Source organism: Drosophila sulfurigaster, chromosome 2R (genome assembly GCF_023558435.1).
Source record: "Drosophila sulfurigaster albostrigata strain 15112-1811.04 chromosome 2R, ASM2355843v2, whole genome shotgun sequence".
NCBI lineage: Eukaryota > Metazoa > Arthropoda > Insecta > Diptera > Drosophilidae > Drosophila > Drosophila sulfurigaster.
Genome location: NC_084882.1, coordinates 9,249,601 through 9,268,359, shown reverse-complemented (window position 1 = coordinate 9,268,359; position 18,759 = coordinate 9,249,601). Strand labels below are relative to the sequence as shown.

Sequence of the window (18,759 nt, the reverse complement as noted above, 5' to 3'; positions counted from 1 at the left end):
TCTTTTTATACTCACGGATCAATTGAAAAATGAATACAATTGCATCGTTTAAACTAAATAGTTGCACTTTAATCGAACAATAAATACATGCGATAGCAATATTCTCATTCATAAGTATAATACAAAATTAATCATATTTAAATGAACGTTTAACGAAATTTAAATAACTCAATGGATGTGCTTTTGCATAATTGTGTCTTTTGTCATCGAAAACGTTTACAAAAATTAGTTAAAATAGCGTAAAGTTAACTTAAAGTGTTTTTTTGTGTGGGTGTGTGTGTGTGTTGAGAACTGTAGAATAGATCGCGCAACGAGGTCAGTGCTTAGAGTGAGGATCATAATATAGAAATAGTTTATACGTGTAATAGTATAGCCAATAGATTAATTGCTTTATAGAATAGTGTTTAGATTAGTGTTTAGTGGAACCTTATGGTTAATTTCGCTTAAATTTGTACGCATTTTTTTGTTTGTTTTTTTTTCCATGCGATTTTTCGTAATATTTTTTTTTAGAATTTCATTAAATTACTCTATGCAGCGTCCACGTTGCATCCACGCGTCAGACCTTGGCGCCCCAAGCCCGCTTCAGCAGATAGGCGCCCTTCTCGGCAATCATCACAGCTGGCGCATGCGTGTTGCCCGATGTCACCCTGGGCATGATGCTCGTGTCCATCACACGTAATCCCCGAATGCCGTGCACCCTCAGCTCGTGATTAACCACGGCCAGAGGATCCTGGGCGGGTCCCATTTTGCAGGAGCCCGCCTGATGATTCTCCGGTCCGGTATTCTGACGCACTGCGCACTCCCAATACGCATCGCTGCCAAACGTCTGCGACTCACAGCCCTTGACTACGGTCTTGTCCAGCCGCATGCCATACTGCTTAAGAGGCGAGCTCTGCGACAGCCGAATGGCGAACTTGATACCCTCAACCAATGTCTTGACATCATGCTCATCGGTTAAATAGTTGGCGAATATGCGTGGCGGATCAAGAGGATCGGCAGAGCGTAGCGTGATATAGCCACGCGATCTGGGATTGAGCACAGCCGGGAAGATTTGAATGGAACGCGAGTTGTTGGACAACAGTTCACCCACTTGTCCCGTCCTTGCACAACTGGCCAAGTAGCCGCCAAAGTAGAGCTGCAGATCGGGCACATCTGGACGCTGAGCCCAGCGCGAGGAGAGCTTGGCAGTAACATCCGAGATGCCTGTACCGGACATTAGGCCATCGCGAAAGAGCAAGTATTCCATGGCAGTAGCCCAATTGAGAGGCGCCGTGTCAGCGTCGTCGATGAAGAAGTTGGTAAAGAAGGCCACATGATTCTGAAGGTTCTTGCCCACGCCGGGCAAGTTGTGAACTGGGCGAACGTTCACCTGTTTCAACTCATCCTTGGGACCGACACCGCTGAGTAGCAGAATCTGAGGTGAGTTGACAGCGCCGGCACTTAAGACCACCTCCTTCTTGGCCATTATCTTGCGCGTGCTGCCAAACTGATCGCTAACCTCCACACCAAGCACGTTCTTCGTATGCGGATGAATCAGCACTTTCGTGACCGTTGTGTTCAACAAAATATGCAAATTATTGCGCATACGTGCCGGTCTCAGGAATGCTCTGGCAGAGCTGTAACGAATGCCATTGCGCGCCGTCATCTGGGCGATCATGAAGCCCGTGGAATTCTGTCCATTCAGATCCTGCACCGAGAAGCCCATCTCCTCGCCCGCCTTCAGTATGGCATACGACAACGGCGGATTGTAGGGGAACTTGCCCACGGGCATGAGGCCACCCTTGGCATGATATTCGCTGCCCACGGCATCCAGCTCCAGATTGTCCTCAGATTTCAAGAAGAATGGCAGAACATCGTTGTAGGCCCAGCCAGGATTGCCCTGGGCTGCCCAGTCATCGTAATCCTCGCGATTGCCACGTATGTACATCATGCCATTCATCACCGAGGTGCCACCCAGGACCTTGCCGCGTGGCCAATAGCAGCGCTGCTCCATGGATGAAAGGCAGGCCATTGTCTCCGGCTCCGTGTTGAACCGATAGTCAATGTCGCTGCCGATGAAGTTCAAAAACATGGATGGAATTTGCGCTCCCACCGGTTCGTCTCCACCTGTAACGAATATGAAGAGGAGAGAGAAATCGAGTTTTTAGAATTACTTGTACAGCTCTTGATCTGATTTTACGCCGTCACTCTTTGTATTGTGATTCGCAAAAAGATATTTCTAGCAGCACTTTTCGATTCGATAATGAGATAATTTAGGTCTGATTGCTAGAATGACAGCTTGGCGAGTTGTTGACATTTTCAAGAAGTAACTTCAATATACGAATTTTGAATCAGCGTTCTAGAATTTCCGATTGCATGCGCCCACGACATTTTGGGCATTTTAATGCTCATCAATTAATTAAATCAATTGAAATAAAAGGAATTGATTGCTAGTTGTACCGTGGGAGCTAAAAATTAACCGTAAGCCTGTCAGTTAGTCAATGGAATAAAGCAAAAACAAACAATAAGTGGCAACAAATTGCGATTAATTCAACAATCAGTTACTTCAGTTAATAACTTGTTATAGAATTAATCTAAGGAATTTAAACATTTAGCATGTTTATGAGCTAAAATGCAAACAAGATTAGCAATTTGTTTACGTCTCGAGATACACGAAGATAATTAGCACTCGATTTGAGTTTGTAAGACTTATGCAACAATGTATTGACTTAATATAATTAATTAAATGGCCATTCGACAGTCCACATAAGTATTTTATTATTTTTTGTGTCTGACAAATGAGCAGCAAAAACATAAATAATTAAATGGAATTTATAATATTTTTGCATTTGGTACAGCAAAAACGAAACCAAGAGACCAACCAAAGGTTAATCACCTTTTAAGTATATTTATGAATACGTAGTACTTGAAAACCATCATAAATAAAAGAAAAGAATGTTGTTTTACAAGTAGCTGCTGACAAAACGAAAGACTTAGGGCACAAACTTGCATCGAGTGTGTCAATTATTGACATAAAAGATGCTGCCACGCAACTTTATATTTAAATATAATATGAAATAATTAATACGTTGTATAATAGTTAGTTATAAGTAAATGCGAAATAAAGTTATTTTGACCTTTGCCAAATACATCCGCTTAGTGATGCACAGATCATGCAGACGTTTGACATTGAAAATGAATAATGAAGCGAGAAATGAAACGTCTGGCACAAAGTCTATTGTCAGAATTGGGTTTAACAGAAACAAAACAAACAAACCAAAACAAAAAAACTGTCAACCAAATTACTATACAAATCATGTGCATCCAAGTTGAACCAACGAAAGCCCCGAAAAAAGAGCCACTTAAGTTTAGAACGTGTACTTAGTCGTAACAAGCACTCATGGCTCTCTCATATAATATATGATAACTCAGAAATCACATTAATAGCCGCTGTTAATTATACTTTAGGCATTGTTAGATCATTAACACCAACGCATTGACAACTACTTCTATCTATTTATTTAGTCGCATAGTATTTCAGTTGGCAATTATTATAATTAGTGACAAAGCATAATAATTGTTGCAAAGTAACCATTATTTGAAAGGGTTACAAAGCGACACTAACCCCAAAAGCAAGCCATGCAGTGCCATGCACGCTGTGATAACGCCAAGTTAATGGACAATTTGAAGGTTAATTTTCAAAGATTAAGATTAAAAATTTACAATGCGGTCTCTAGCAGTCTAGTTGCCATATAAATTACACATTAAATATTTATCAAGTAACCTTACTTGAACTAATTTCACACTGGCCACACTTTCATCTTTTGCAAGGTATGAAACGTTTTTGGTTTTTGTTTGATTGCATGAATTTGCAAACAAATGATGCTTCTTTTGATTTATGCATTTTAAAAATTAACTTGTCCGGCTCGTTGAACTGGACGCTCGAGTGTCAGTTAAATAAAGGCTGTGCTCCGGCTGTGTAGAGACGTGTGTGTTTTTTACAAACAATTAAAGTGAGAGTAAAACAAATAAATAAATTAAATCAGTTCATTTAAAACAGCTCAGTACACGGCGACTCGCATCATTGGAAGCTGAACCTTTTAAGAACTTATATTGAAGGTAGCATTTCGTTTTGAATTTTGCACTAATTGTACTCGTTAAAAAATCATAGAATTATTCAATGTTTTGCCTCGAAATTTTAAATAAGTTCTGAGATTATTTTAACACAATTCTAAACTGTATTCTAGAGTAGAATTTAAATAAATGATTGTTCAAATGACAGACAGTCTTTGGATACCAAGGTACAATTTTCTACTATATATTAAAACATTTAATGGCATTCTTTTTTGTTATATTTGTAAGCTTGAAATTTCAAGTAGTTAAGAGATATTAAAAAATTATGGCTAATTTCACCTAAAGTCCATTGTAAATACAAAATGCAAAAACTCTTTAGCTGAGAGTAAATAACCCGCTTTGAATGAAATGAACGTATTGCACCTCTCCCACCTATTCAGTTTAAGTATGCGCATTTTAATTCATTCATAAAAAATGTGTAAAATGATACAAACAATCGACAATTGTTTAATGCGATCATGCAGTGAAGTGTAAAGTAAATAACTTTGGATCTGGACAAAAACAAAACAGACGAGGGGCATTTGTATAATCCTAAAAAAACAATATAATACTTATATACAAGTTTGTATATATGTAAGTGTAAGTGTGTACATACTTATTTGCATAGACACAAATTACCAGGAGGGTGGTACTGAAATGCAAGACTTGAGGGGGAGAGCGAACGACGGCATGAGGTTGGGGTTAGCTCGTTTACTTTACATAATGCTCAAGGCAGTTGCGGTTGCTTCTTTGCCACACTGTTGTTGGTATTGTTTCACGTTGTTGCTATTGTTAAGTGTTGCTCAAGTTTCATTAGTGTTGCTGTTGTTGCTTTGTTTTTTATTTTATTTTGTTGTTATTGTTATTGTTGCTTGCTGGCTGTTGTGGTTAAGCTTCAATTACTTCTAAACAAATGCCACATAACGTGCGCCTAATTGCCCGCAGCGCTGGCAACATTTTTGTTAGCAACATGTTGCCAAGCTGTAGCGCAACATGTGCTGATCGCGAACAGTTTAACAGCTGTCATAACTAATATGCATGCATATATTTCCACTTACCGGCTTCAATGAGCAACACTTTCCACTGCGGCACCTCAGAAAGACGCGACGCAACCACAGAGCCCGCAGAACCACCGCCAATAACGATGAAATCGTACTCGTAATCTGGTTCCGAACGGAACTAAATAAATTAAAAGTAAATACTGTTAGTTTAAGCATTTGTTTATATTTGATGTAGTGAGTTCAACTTACCCGCGAGCTGGCGCGTCCACAGGGATCTTCGAGATCGCATTGGGAGCGTATAAATACCTCAAGCAAGCCCATGAACAGCATAAACGCACTTCCGCCGCATGTGGAGGCTAGTGTTGGGCCAGTGGGCACGCCCACCAAACAATCACAGGCTGATGTGCTGGTGGACATGATGGTCTAATGTCTGTAAATTGCACGAAGAGAAGCAGAAAACAAAAGACTTAGGCAACGAACTTGATTGTGTTTGTGTCAAAATTAATGTCAATTATGAATAACAATTAAATACACATTTTATACATTTTAATCATTTTACCATTAGGTCTGACCTTGCAACTGCAACGCGTCGCCGCGATCACATAATAATACAAATACATATATAGTAGAAGCAGCAGTACCGCTACTTATTAAAGTACTCGAAACAACAATGACTTGGCTGCCGCCGCTAAAGAGGCGTCGCCTCCACCACTCAGTGCACGCGAATCATCCATAAAACGAAACCGAAAGCCAAACAATTTTGGTACCTTTGGTTAAATTGCCTCCAGCATTGGCAATAACAAAAGGCCAGGCAAACATAGGCAGAAGCGACTGCAGAAGTCATAGCTCATCATCAGTGCGGTCCAAAGACGCTTGGCCTATTGCTGCCAAGATTCGTTGGTTTCATTCAGTTTGCATAGTTTCACATGACCTTAGCCCAATGTAGCTGAAGTGCTGGCTTTTTTCTTTTTTTTTCATTTTTTTCTTAATTTTTTTTTTTTGGGTTTCTGTTTTCTGAAATTTCAAAACTGCACGCTGAGTTCATGGCACTGCTTCGGATGCTTGTGCCTAAAACAGAAGCAATCCAATTGTTAGATAATACTTGGAGTAGCCTACAATGATTGAGTAATAATTATGCCAGTTGTTGTTGCTTGATTCAATTGCCAGACGGCAGTGCTGAACTTTCAGCTCAAAGATCAAACAGAAAGTGATCTCAGTCATCTCTGAGCGGTTCGTGAGTAGGAAAAGTACCAATTAAATGTGAATGTATAATTTTATACATTTTTTATGATGATATTCAATTTGTCTACATTTGTTTAACACCTTTTACATGTGAAATCAGTTATCGCTTGCTTCACCAAGCATTGTACAGTGTCTGAGGGTATAATGAAATTATCTTAATTAATTAGCTGTCAATTTTTCACACAATTTGTTAAACAATTACATCGCAGCATCAGTTTACGTGAAATCAACTACAAAAGCGGATTTTCTTTTTATATTTTTGGGGATGTCTAAAGCGTTTTTGACCTCAATTAGACACAACAACTCTGTTGAATTAGATGCAACAATCAAATTGCAATTTGTAAGCGCCAAAAAAATGAAATCGAAAACAGAATCCGAAAAATAGAAACAACAACCAACGTCAACTGAAACAAAGTCGAGAAGTTAAAGCAATTGCTACAGTTTGAAATCGCAAGACTTGGGACAATGATGGTGCGCACATTTGACATTTGAAACACGATTTTGTATGGGTATAGGTGTTCGGATTTGGCCTCAGTCTCAGTCACTGTCTCAGTCAGTCTCTCAATCTCTGTTTTAGTTACAATTTCAATTTCAGTTTCGGTTTCAATCTCATGTCAGCGGCAGCGGCAGCGGCAACGGCAAAGTTGAAGGATGCCTCGAAAGTAAAACAATCGAGCGCGCGAGCGTGAAAATCAAAAAGAGAGGCAGTTGACCTCGCAACAAGTTTTTCCATCAAGTCCAAAAAAAAACACAAAACAAAAACAGAAACAGAAAACTAAAACAAAAACAGTAACGACTGCCAAACATAAAACCAGGCGAACTTCAAAGCTCTGAAAATGCGTGCAGAAATCGTGCACGGTTACTTATTCCCATAAGATAGAGCAAAAAATGACTTTAAAGTTGTCTTAAACAACTTTTAGCGGCAATTCAACTACATTTTTATGGTTTGTAGAAAATAGCTGGTATTGGTGAATAAAAGAGAAATATCTTCAAACTTCTTTTTATTTAATTTTAAATGATTTTTTTTTTTAAGATTATAATTTGGAGAAAAAATTTTAAGAGTGATTCACAATCTAATCAAAGAAATTACTACTTCAGTTTAAGTATGAGTTGCGACCATGTCGACTAATGGATATGGAATTACCATTATTTTTTAATTTGATTCCGGTTTCAGAGCTTGTTTTGGCATAGTGCAGATGAGCTAGTTAATTAATAGAGTTGTATCTGCAGTGATAGTAAAGATTTAAATCTTTATGCTCAACACTTCCCTCAAGCATATCGCTGCACAATCGTCTTGCCATCTTGTCCCTCCATAATTACCTGTTGTTTGCATATTTACAACTATATCGCCTGGGCGTCTAATACTATGTGCACTCATGCGATGCGAGTGTCGATAATACGAGTGCCACAATCGTAGTTGATGTTGTTGTTGTTGCGGTTGGTACTTGTATTGTATTCGTATATGATATCTTCATTGATATCGTTGGCATTGTCTGCATTGGCGTTACTTTTGAAGGTTTCTTTCAGTTGTCAGTCTGTCAGTGAGTTAGTCAGTCAGTCAGTCAGTTAGTTAGTTAGTGAGTTGGGCTGGTCTCGTGCTCATTGAAACGATACGTGCTGGTGTGAACAAGATAGTTATAAAAGAAAGACTGACTGCTATCTGGCATACTTATGGATTTGACGGTTCCACTTCTCTCACTTCTTTTTAACAACAGCATATTAAGCATATACTTATTTTGGGGGATTTTCAATGGGTGCTTATTAATGTGGGAATCACTTATTAGAATAATAATAATAATAAAATACCCGAATTTATGCGTGCCATGACAAAGGCGTCAGATTAAAGCGTGCGATTTTAAGTGTATTGTGTAATATTGTTTGAGACTTATAGACAGGGCTGTGTCATTGTCCCAGGGTCTTAGTTGTGGAAGCTTTAATTTAGATTGCCCCAATTCCTAACAACTTAATTGATTCAAATAAGGTTTGGCTTTCTTTTAACAATCTGCAATCATAAATCGAAGAAAATGAAATAAAAAACAAATACAACATAATCAGCAACTAAAAGCAGAAACCAATTTAATGCTCAACACAATGTGTGGCAAATTGTAGTAATTAATTTCACCAATATGACTCAGTTTGGATTTGGCTATAGGGGGACAGACTCTCAGTTGGAACTGGAACTGGTTTGACAAATCAAAACCAACTGTTAACGAGCACCGTGAAACAAATAAAAGAAAGAGAAAAATGAGTAAGTAAATAAAATATCATAAAAACGGGTCATAAAGTTTTTCACGTTCAAGCAGGCGCGTCAAATTGACAAGCTGGCAAAATATACGAATAATTTCCAAAGAAAAATCATAACAAAACAAATAAAAAATCAGAGTACGAAGCGGGACATGTTGCTGCTGTGTGGCTGCTGCTGCTGTTGCTGTTACCGTGGCTGTTGCTGTGGCTGTGGCTGCTACTGGTGTGCAGGCGCTAAAGCGGATCTATAAATTAACAGCAACATCCATCGGCGAGGCCAGGCAGCAAACTGTGAAGCAGACAACAACTTGTTATCCGTAATGCAATGTTGCATCGATATTGATAACTGAGCTCCTCCGCGGCTATTATGCGGTTGCAACGCCGGCGGTTGGCCATTAGAAATTGGCCAAGAAATCAAACAGTGTGGCGGCAACACAGCAATGACAACAACAATAACAAAACAAGCAACAATAACAGCAACAGCAACAGCAGCAACTAATGCATTCGCAATTTAAAGGAAGCAGCAGCGCAATGTCTGACTAAACTTGGCCAATGTATCTCGCAGTTTGTATCTGTATCTGTATCTGCAACTGCAAGTACCAAGTATGTGGTGTCTCCCTAGCTCGGATGCCGGTGCCGGTCTCATGGCTTAACTTCCTATTTTCACTTTCATTCGTCATGCGCCTATGTTGCCTATAGAAATGCAACAACAACAATGCTTGCAACAGCAACACATTGCAGCAAAGTGCTGCCAAACTACAGAGTGCAGAGTGATTCGGCTTTTCATTTTCTTTTGCGTATTTCACATTGTCAACGCGCTTTCAACAATGTGCGAATATTTCGATGTGAGAATTTGGCAATTGTTTATGTTGTTTCTCTTTGCTGTTGACGTTTTCTTGCCCATCACGTAATTGTTAAATTTTTGTGCAATGCATTCGCTTTATTGAACTTTTAACATTTTTAAAATTTCATAAATTTTTATCCAAATTTGATCTGGTCATATTACATTTTTTACATTTGTATCTCAGTGAATTGATAAAAATTGTTGTTTCGTAAGTGCTTAAGCAGCTGCAGGGGTTTTTTTTTGTATAAATGATTTATAATGCTGATTACGTTTTACTTAACTTCAATTGTTTTGTAATGATTGCATACACATTTGAATGTCGATAAAAATCTTAGAATACAACAACAAGCCACAAGACAAGTCGTTAAGAGGTATGAAAAATAAACGGAGATGGAAACAATTGTCGATATTTACTTATTTCCAGCTAATAAACAATTATCACGGCACGATTTGCTGTTCAAAGACTTTTGATTAACAAATAATCGAATAGAAACGGAAATGCCGTTTGAAACACACAATTTCTTTTAGCTGATGAAGAAAAGCGAAATGAAAACGTGAAGAGTGAATCGCTAAATTTGCGTTTTACATAATTTATTTAAATTTTGCTATGTTGCACGAAGTACGTGATTGAATATTTGCAACATTTCGCTGCCTTTTTTGCATTTTCAACCGAAAATTTTCGGTTGCATTTTATAGTTGCGGCAATAGGAAAAGCAATTGCAACTGCAACTGCAACTTCAACAACTACAATGTAATACCCTTGGCTGCCCATTGCACGGCCTCTGGGCTGAAGTTGCCAATTACGTTGGTGCTGCCACCAACAACGAACAACAACTTCAGTAACAGCTATAGCAACAACAACAACAACAATGTGACCACAATTAAGTTTAAAGTGAAATTCTGCAATTGCTGGCGCATCATTTGGGCGACGCGACGCTGAGATGAGCTTTGTGCCTTTGATTGATCGCTGGTTACGTGCTGCAAATGAATAAAAAAATAAGCACAAACAACAAGTACAAAGCAGCAACAGCAGCAGCAGCAACTTCAACTGCAACTAAAATATATTGCCGCGGTGGCCCCCCAGGTGGATGCAAATGTGGGCAGCCCGATGACGTTGACGTCAACAAAGCGCTCAGGAGCTGCCTATCAACTCTGGCACGTCTTGGCTTTGGCTCCATGATTTCTGCCGATGGCTAGACACTAACAACACTTTTAGTTTCATTGCTAAATGACTGAATTTGTTAACAAAGTTGTTGTTATTACGTGCGATCTCGTTGATGCTGTTCCTGTTACTATTGCTGCTGTTGGTGTTGCCGCTGTAATTGTTGTTTAGCTCAAATTTCTCACGCTTGTCGCGAGGATTACATTTCTTATACATTGAGGTAGTATCAGTCAGTCGTGTCAGTCACTTAGAGGTTGCAAATTGTTGTTAACTGTCCAAGTGAACCAGTTATCCTAAGCTGATAACTAGACTTAATAATACGTCTATCAGTGTCTGCAAATGCCAATTTTTTTTAGTTGCGCTCATGTCGTTAAACTAGAACTTTATTATTCTGCAGCGTTAATAAAAACACTGTGCATAAAAAAATCAAGCTGAAGATGAGGCTCACAGTGTCACATCGACTACTAAATAGTCTTCATATAAATATTTTACGACTCTTAAATTGAAATGACATGGCACACTGACCTCCCTTAGATTATCTTCCCCTTTTTTTCTAGTTGCAGTGTATACAAATTTAGATAATAAGCCAAATGACTCGTAAAGATGAATTTATTGCTGATGCATGATTCTTTTGGCTTTCTAAATTATTGTGCAGATTACTATACACATTCAATTTAATGAAATGCTAATCAAATGTGAAGTGTTCTCAAGCAAGAGTTTTGGGCCAATGGACAGCCATTCTCGTATGACCCAGTTGAGCTGTTACTGTTAGTGAGACAAAAGTGTGCCACTTCTTGACGGAAAGTCTGCCATAAAGAATTGTAAACAAATAAAGCGAAACCGAACATCATTTAAATGGCAAATGGCAAATGCAAACAGAAACGGTAACAGACACAGCCATCAGCCAACAGCCAACAAGCAACAGCGACAGCAACAGCAACAACATAAAGGAGCAGCAAGTAAAAGGCAACGGTTGCTGTGGAGATTGCAGATCGCAATGAATGAGCGACTGAGCGATTGAATGAATGAGAGTCAACCAAAAAGAGGGAGCAACAACAATGCAAACGAACAAACAGCTAACAGCACTACAAAAAAAAGTCAATCGAAAATGTTCGAAAGAAGCAACAATAGCAAAAATCCTCTACCAACAACACAAAAAAAAAACAACAACAACAGCAACAACAACAACAATCACATGGGCAGCTATTGATACTTATAGCACGCTCCCAAAACACAGGGAGGTACAAATTTTATCTGTCGCTGACATTTCAACATGACTTCAACTGCGACTGCGCCTCGTTGGCAAATACATAGGTTTTTCTTTTCTTTTATAAGTTTTCGGTTAACTACATGCCAATTCGTTCAAGACGGGCCACAAAAGAAAGCGGCAACAACATATAGCATACTACACTCAATAGCGTAGGCGTCCGGCGGTCAAAGCTCTCTGCTCTGCTCAATATGGGGCTTTAATTTAATTCAAAATTCAAAATTCATTGCCCGCAGGCCAACAGATGTTGAGATGCCGTTGATAATCAGGAACAAATATGGGCAATTGATTCGGGTATTGTCTACTGTTCGCCCTCGTTACGGCAATACTTATGATTGATCGTCGTCACACTCCGATCATTGAGATGCCTCTCAGATAGGTACAATCAAAATCAAAGAATTCGAAATGCAAATCCAAATTGCTTTCGAAATCTTTCTTAATGAGTTCATGTAAAGTCTGAAAATATTTTTATTCATTCTTTTATTGATTTGCTTTTAATTTTGTTTTTTCTCTTCTCTCTCTCTCTCTCTCTCTCAAACAAAAAGTTTGAATTACACATAAGTTTGGGGTTTTGTTCAGTTCTTGTTTTGCGGTAATTTCATTCGAAACTCGATGAGCAAAAATTGCACATATTAAGCGAAATAATATTCGTGATGTTGTATAAAGTCATTATATAAAGCTTTTTAAACGGATATTCACATGCATTCAAATCGATTGCGGCTCTTTAGGCAGACTTTACTCACACTAAATAAGCGCAGTGAGTGTCTCACAATGCTGCAGGCTTTCGTTAGTAGGCAAGAAAAACTAAAAACCGGGCTAATTTCCTATTACTGTAATAAACGTTTTATGAACTGCAATAGCGTAACACCTTAATGCAGCTACAAGACCGTGTTTTTCGCTTTTTTTTATATATTTTTTTTTTGCTTTTTGCCAATTTGCGACAGAGACACATACATGCTTGTATATACTGAGCGCAAAATCAAACAGATTAGTGGACCCACAGATCATACTCGTTAAAAAATAAAGGAAAACCTGTACAATGGGCTAACCATTCGAAATACCCACAACTACTAAACTAAATTTAGAAACAAGTCTAAAGCTGAAATCGTGAGACGAATACATATATTCGTAATATACGTTAATGTGCCAACAATCGCAGACAAACCATCTGAGAAACCTATCGAATCCACAACAAAAGTATTTTAGAATGTGAATGCAATTCGAGTATAGGTGCAACTTCATCTCGCAATTGAGTTCCGTTTCTGAAGTACATACTTGTATTTTGTTCGTTGCATTGATGCTTCCTCAAATGCCAAAAATACAGCCAGTCAATTGAGTTGAAGGTAAAAAAAAGTAAAATAAACATAAAACGTAAACTCACATTTTCTATGTCTGTGTCCAGTTGCTTAGACTGCGTCGAGTTTCCTTTTCTGATGTCACACAAAAAACAATTAATTGTTTAGCTTTTTGTTTTCTTATTTTTTGGCTCCTTATTGGAAATACCTATTTGGCTAGGTTGCACAACGCAGCGAAGACGTTAAATATGTCCGCAGAAATTTGAGTATATAAATTTTGTCAATGTTTTTGGCTTCGCAATTTATTTTATTGGAACATGGTACACACTGTAGTTGTACACACAAACACGCACAGTACTTAGTTTTGCCTTCTTTGGCGCTTAACACCTCACGGCTCACCAGCTAAGATCTCTGATCTCTGCAACTTGTTTCGCACTGCGCGCAATCGCAGACCGTCGCCGACTCAGCGTCTGGCCGGTAAGCCCGGGTCTTTTTTAAACTCCCGATGACCAATACGAAGCTTCAGCTTTCGGGTGGTTCGTCGTTAGCTTCGTTCACGAACCACTGGTTCCAGTCTTGCTCGAATGCTAAGCTTAAAGCTCAGCCATTCCACTGACGACGAGCTTAACTTTTTATAATGTTATTTGATTCATTTTCAAAATGGGATTTTTTCAAGCGGATCTAATTCAAAGAATTATGTGCATGGGTATTTTTAATAAATTATCATATTACTACATTGATTATTTTTAGAAAGCGAATTTGGTACATCTGATTTTTGAATACATTTATTTATTGAGAAGCTTATGGCTTAGTGAATCGTATAATTCCCGAAATTATATTTGTTTATTCATAGTATTTGTTTCCAATGTTTTTGTTATAATATTATTTCTTTCTTTTGCGAGTAATATCTGATTCATGATTCAATTGTAGACAAGTGTTGCAAAATTACTAAATTGTTCTACACACTGATTCTTACAAGCGAGTTTTAACGACGTCAAACTTTTCTTCAACCTACCCTTGAAAGAAAATCCTTGTTCGGCGAATGATAAGTTCTCGCCAATCAACCCACTCAATTAACAACGAGTCTGTCTTCAGCGCATGCGCAGTTTTAACGATTTGCAGGTCAACGACGACGAGTTGGCTCAATACACTCGAATGGCAAAATAAAGTGAAACTGCTGCGGAACTGCGTTGTACAGATTTTCCACTTATAGTATTGAGAAAAATACTCTGTTGAATCACAAAAATTTAAAACCAAATTAACTATAGCTTGAGGTAAAAAATAAAATCGTACATATATTAATAAAACGTTTTTTTCTAGTGAAAAAGTTAAAGCTTGAAAAAGTTAGAATCTGTGCCTGTTTTGCAAAGTTATACGAAAATACTTGGTGTTAAGTATTGAAACTAAAAATTAGTAATACCATATATGATTTCAAATAAGTGTAAAGCAAAGTAAACAAAAAAGAGCAAAAGAAATAATTTTAATACGTTTGAAGTCAAAGAAAAACCATCCTATAAATTACTCATTGGAAGTGGTAGACCTGAAAATTAATTCAAACTGCGTGCTGCGGGGGTGTCTTTGGATGATTCATGCGACTTAGAGTCGCACATGTGTTTGTGTGTATGCGTGTGCGTGTGTACAAGTCTTACACTTGTGCTTTGTGTGTGTGCTAGTGTGTGAGCAGGAAAAGTAATGAGAATAACAACAAAAGTATACAGCAGCTGGCGAAAAGAAAAAAACTTTGCGATAGATTTGTGGCAAAATCGATGTATGCAGGTGCCAAATAAAAAGCTAATTCTAGACAAGACGCGCAACATTTTCATTCCACTATTTTTCTTTTGCCAATGATTCGAGTATACATTCTGATTAATTGATATTCCATGCAGCTGCGAGAAACTTCATTGAAGCGAAGACAACATCAAGAACGGCCCAAGCCACAAGGCATTTAAAATGGCTGACGAGTATATGCCAGATGTCACCATGATGGACACAAGTAAGTAACATATTGTGGTCAGAACTAATGACCCATTAGCTAACTCTGCGAAAGTTACTTAAGTAGAACTTGCTATCGATATGTATTATGCGATTTTTGCAAAAACTTCATGAAGCTTTGAAAAATGGTTCTATGTGTTGTGCATTTTACTACTTAATTATTTTATATAAATAGTTTGACTATTCTTGCTATGGCATTAAATAATATTATAACCTTTTACTGCTTTTTTCTATTCGCTGCAGTTGTGCCCGCAATACTTGGCCTCACCGCTGCGGCAGTGTTGTCGACGGTGGCCTGCATCTGTGCCAAGCAGATGCGCATACGGAATAAGAAGCAGAACCATCATGATGCCTCGTTCCCATTCCAACCGACGCGACGTCCGACTGCAGTTCGGTCTCCAAGTGGACAGCCGCCGCATTATCTGAAGAAGTCACCATCACCAACCGGAGGTAAGCAGATGGGTTTGCTTTCGCCCATGCAGGATCAATCGACATCGCCGATAGCGCCGCAGAATGTGAAATATACCGAAGAGGATGAGGTCCCGATGGCACAACAAGCTCACCATCAGCAGCAATCTAGCAAACTGAATGTCGTGGACAATGTCAAGCAGCATAATCATCATCATCACTCGCCGGTGGAGACAATTGCCAATGGCAATGTGACCATAACACTGGACGAATCAATGACCAATGGCAAGGAGCTAACCATTACCGATCAGTATGGCAAACTGGGCACTATTTACTTCAAACTGCGTTATTTGGCCGAGCGCAATGCACTCATGGTATCCATCATTCGCTGCCGCGGATTGCCTTGCAAAGGTGGCATAAGCGGAACCGGAGACATACCCACGGGCATGAATGGACGCACACAGGCTGCAACCGATCCGTATGTGAAGCTTCAGCTGTTGCCGGACAAGCAGCACAAAGTAAAGACACGCGTTGTGCGAAATACACGGAATCCGGTTTACGATGAGGACTTTACCTTCTACGGCCTGAACATGAATGATCTGCAGAACATGAGCTTGCACTTTGTTATTCTCAGCTTCGATAGGTATTCGCGTGATGATGTTATCGGTGAGGTGGTCTGCCCCCTGTCATCCATTGAGATTGGCGACATATCGAAAGAAGCCCTGTCGATTAGCAAGGAAATTCAGCCACGAAGCCTGAAGATACGTGCCCAAGGACGTGGTGAACTACTCATCTCGCTCTGCTGGCAACCGGCAGCTGGACGTTTGACCGTCGTTTTGCTAAAGGCTCGAAATCTGCCTCGCATGGATGTCACCGGTCTGGCTGATCCCTATGTCAAGATCTATTTACTATACAATGGTCAGCGCATTGCCAAGAAGAAGACGCACGTGAAGAAACGCACTCTGAGTCCCGTATTCAATGAGAGTTTCGCCTTCGATATTCCCGCTGCCGAGGTAAGTCAGAGCTGGAATTTCCCAATAACCGGTTAGTCACCGATTTGTTTACCTTTTCGTTTCTTGCAGGGCACTGGCGCCAGCTTGGAGGGCGTCTCATTGGAGCTGATGTTACTCGACTGGGATCGCGTGACCAAGAATGAGGTTAGCCCATTCCCCTCACGTCTTTCAGCTTACATATACTCACAGTTATTTTTGTGTTTCTTCTCACTCTGCAGGTTATTGGACGTTTGGAACTTGGAGGACCCACCTCGAGCAGCACCGCTTTGAACCACTGGAACGAGGTATGCAATTCACCCCGTCGTCAAATTGCCGAATGGCACAAGCTGAATGAGTAATCGGTTAATCCCTAACAATTTGGGGCAGCGACGCGGCGCGGCGCTGGCGCCGCATTCCCAAAATAAACAATAGGCAACCGAATTTGTTTTCTTAAATAGTTTAACAATATTTTGTATTAAATCATTTTATTTTATACATTGTGGATACATTACCAACATCATTTTGACTTAAAAAAAAAATACTCAATTAAGCATTACATTATATTTATCAGTTTATTGCGATTGATTTATGTGAACCAAATAAACATGCAAAATAAATGCGCAAAATGAAGCAGAGAATTATATATACCAAACAAAAAGAAAACTAAGTAAATTAAATGTATTAGAAAATGTTTAGTAAGTAACAGTGCATGTAAATGTAAGATAATTATTGATTAATCGTGGCATACACATTTGAGATTATTGACCGCTAAAACAGGTACACATACGTAAACCATGATTCAACCTTACTTTTGTTGCTGTATAAAAATCATATTCTATATTTTATTCTATTACATTGCTAATTGGTCGATTGATCCAATAATATCGAAGAAAATGCTTTATCATTATTCAATTTACGGATTACCTTATTACCTGATGAGAAGAATTTTTTAGTCCAGTTTGTCAATACTGTGCCCACCATAAAATACATTAAAGCATATAGTATTTGTTTATTTTGAAGAAACAAATGACTTATTATGTATACATGTGTATTAGAAACATTAAATAATCATTAAAGTGTAAGCCGAAATCTCCAAAATTTGTATAATTTTATCAAACTCAGTACTTAGTTTGAAACACCAAAAAAACCAAAACAAAAAAAAAAAAAAAAAAAAAATGGAAACAAAACAAATGTATTAGTGCTTTACCGAAAATCGATAAGTGTATCCGGAGAGAAAAATGCTTACTGCTTATGACACCCTCTATAAAAATACATATTGTACGTACTTTAAAAAACCGAAATCAAAAACATAAGACAAGAAATGGAAACTTGAGAAAAACACGCAGCAAATTGCTTAGGCACCAAGAAGCTACAAATCATACACCCAAGAACGAACAAGTCAAAAAGAAAACCCAATAACTATACAACACAATAGAATAATACTTTTAAGATGACCGACATACATAAATGTGTAGAATCAAGAATAAATTATATAATATAGAGATACGAATACATAGAATGCTCAATATGGAGACAGCCCAAAGCAAAACACAAACAATTATTTATATAGCGGCACCAACTGCAAGTACTTCTAAAATACTTCAAAGAAAAACTAAGCAAAGCTTACACCGCAATTCCAACAACAATTCAACACTCTCTGAAAATACTAAATCAGAACATACAAATATAAAATCTGCTCCTATACGCTATATTTTGTAAAATGTTGAATGAAAACATGCAAAAAAAAAACAGAAAAACTGAAAATAATAAAAAAAAGATGCGAGCACAAAAGACATACTAGAATAAAAGTAACCATAATCAATAATACAAAAAAAACAATTTCAATTTGTGTCCACAATCAAACTTCAATTCGTCTAAAGTGCATACAATAATTAACACAAGCAGATATTCATATACATAAAAATATATACATACATACTTATAAAACTACATAATTCATGAATATAATAATATGAACGATATAACATACATATATGGTAAAAAGCAAGTGTATAATTCTATATATAAGAATGATAAGAAACATTGAATGGTTAATTTCAGTAATAAAAACATATTATATTAAATAAATAAAATGGTGTTGATTTCATTTCCTATTTAAAACTGTAAACAAGTAAACAACAAAGTGTGTAGAATGCACACATTTTGCCCACATGCTAGTATTAATCTACGTATTTGGATTTGTGTTTTCAAAAAAGGAAA

At 38.1% G+C, this 18,759-nt stretch overlaps 2 protein-coding genes across 3 annotated transcripts; one reads left to right on the top strand and one right to left on the bottom strand.

Moving 5' to 3' along the window:
* Nucleotides 1–47: 47 nt before the first annotated feature.
* LOC133835788 (glucose dehydrogenase [FAD, quinone]) lies at nucleotides 48–13,622 on the bottom strand. 2 transcript variants are annotated; one of them, XM_062265854.1, is made up of 4 exons: nucleotides 13,234–13,622; nucleotides 5,343–5,523; nucleotides 5,151–5,271; nucleotides 48–2,106 (listed from the first exon to the last, which is right to left on the bottom strand). In XM_062265854.1, the coding sequence occupies exons 2-4, from the start codon at nucleotides 5,508–5,510 to the stop codon at nucleotides 518–520; spliced, it is 1,878 nt and encodes a 625-aa protein (XP_062121838.1). In that variant the 5' UTR covers nucleotides 5,511–5,523; nucleotides 13,234–13,622; the 3' UTR covers nucleotides 48–517. The 2 variants fall into 2 exon arrangements, with proteins under 2 accessions (XP_062121838.1, XP_062121839.1); XM_062265855.1 differs by having other exon boundaries at nucleotides 557–2,106.
* Nucleotides 13,623–14,288: 666 nt separating this feature from the next.
* On the top strand, nucleotides 14,289–18,418 carry LOC133837589 (synaptotagmin-4). The gene is made up of 5 exons (XM_062268391.1): nucleotides 14,289–14,421; nucleotides 15,034–15,140; nucleotides 15,383–16,560; nucleotides 16,630–16,704; nucleotides 16,779–18,418. Exons 2-5 carry the CDS (start codon nucleotides 15,098–15,100, stop codon nucleotides 16,896–16,898), a joined length of 1,416 nt encoding a protein of 471 aa, XP_062124375.1. The 5' UTR covers nucleotides 14,289–14,421; nucleotides 15,034–15,097; the 3' UTR covers nucleotides 16,899–18,418.
* The last annotated feature ends 341 nt before the right edge of the window (nucleotides 18,419–18,759 follow it).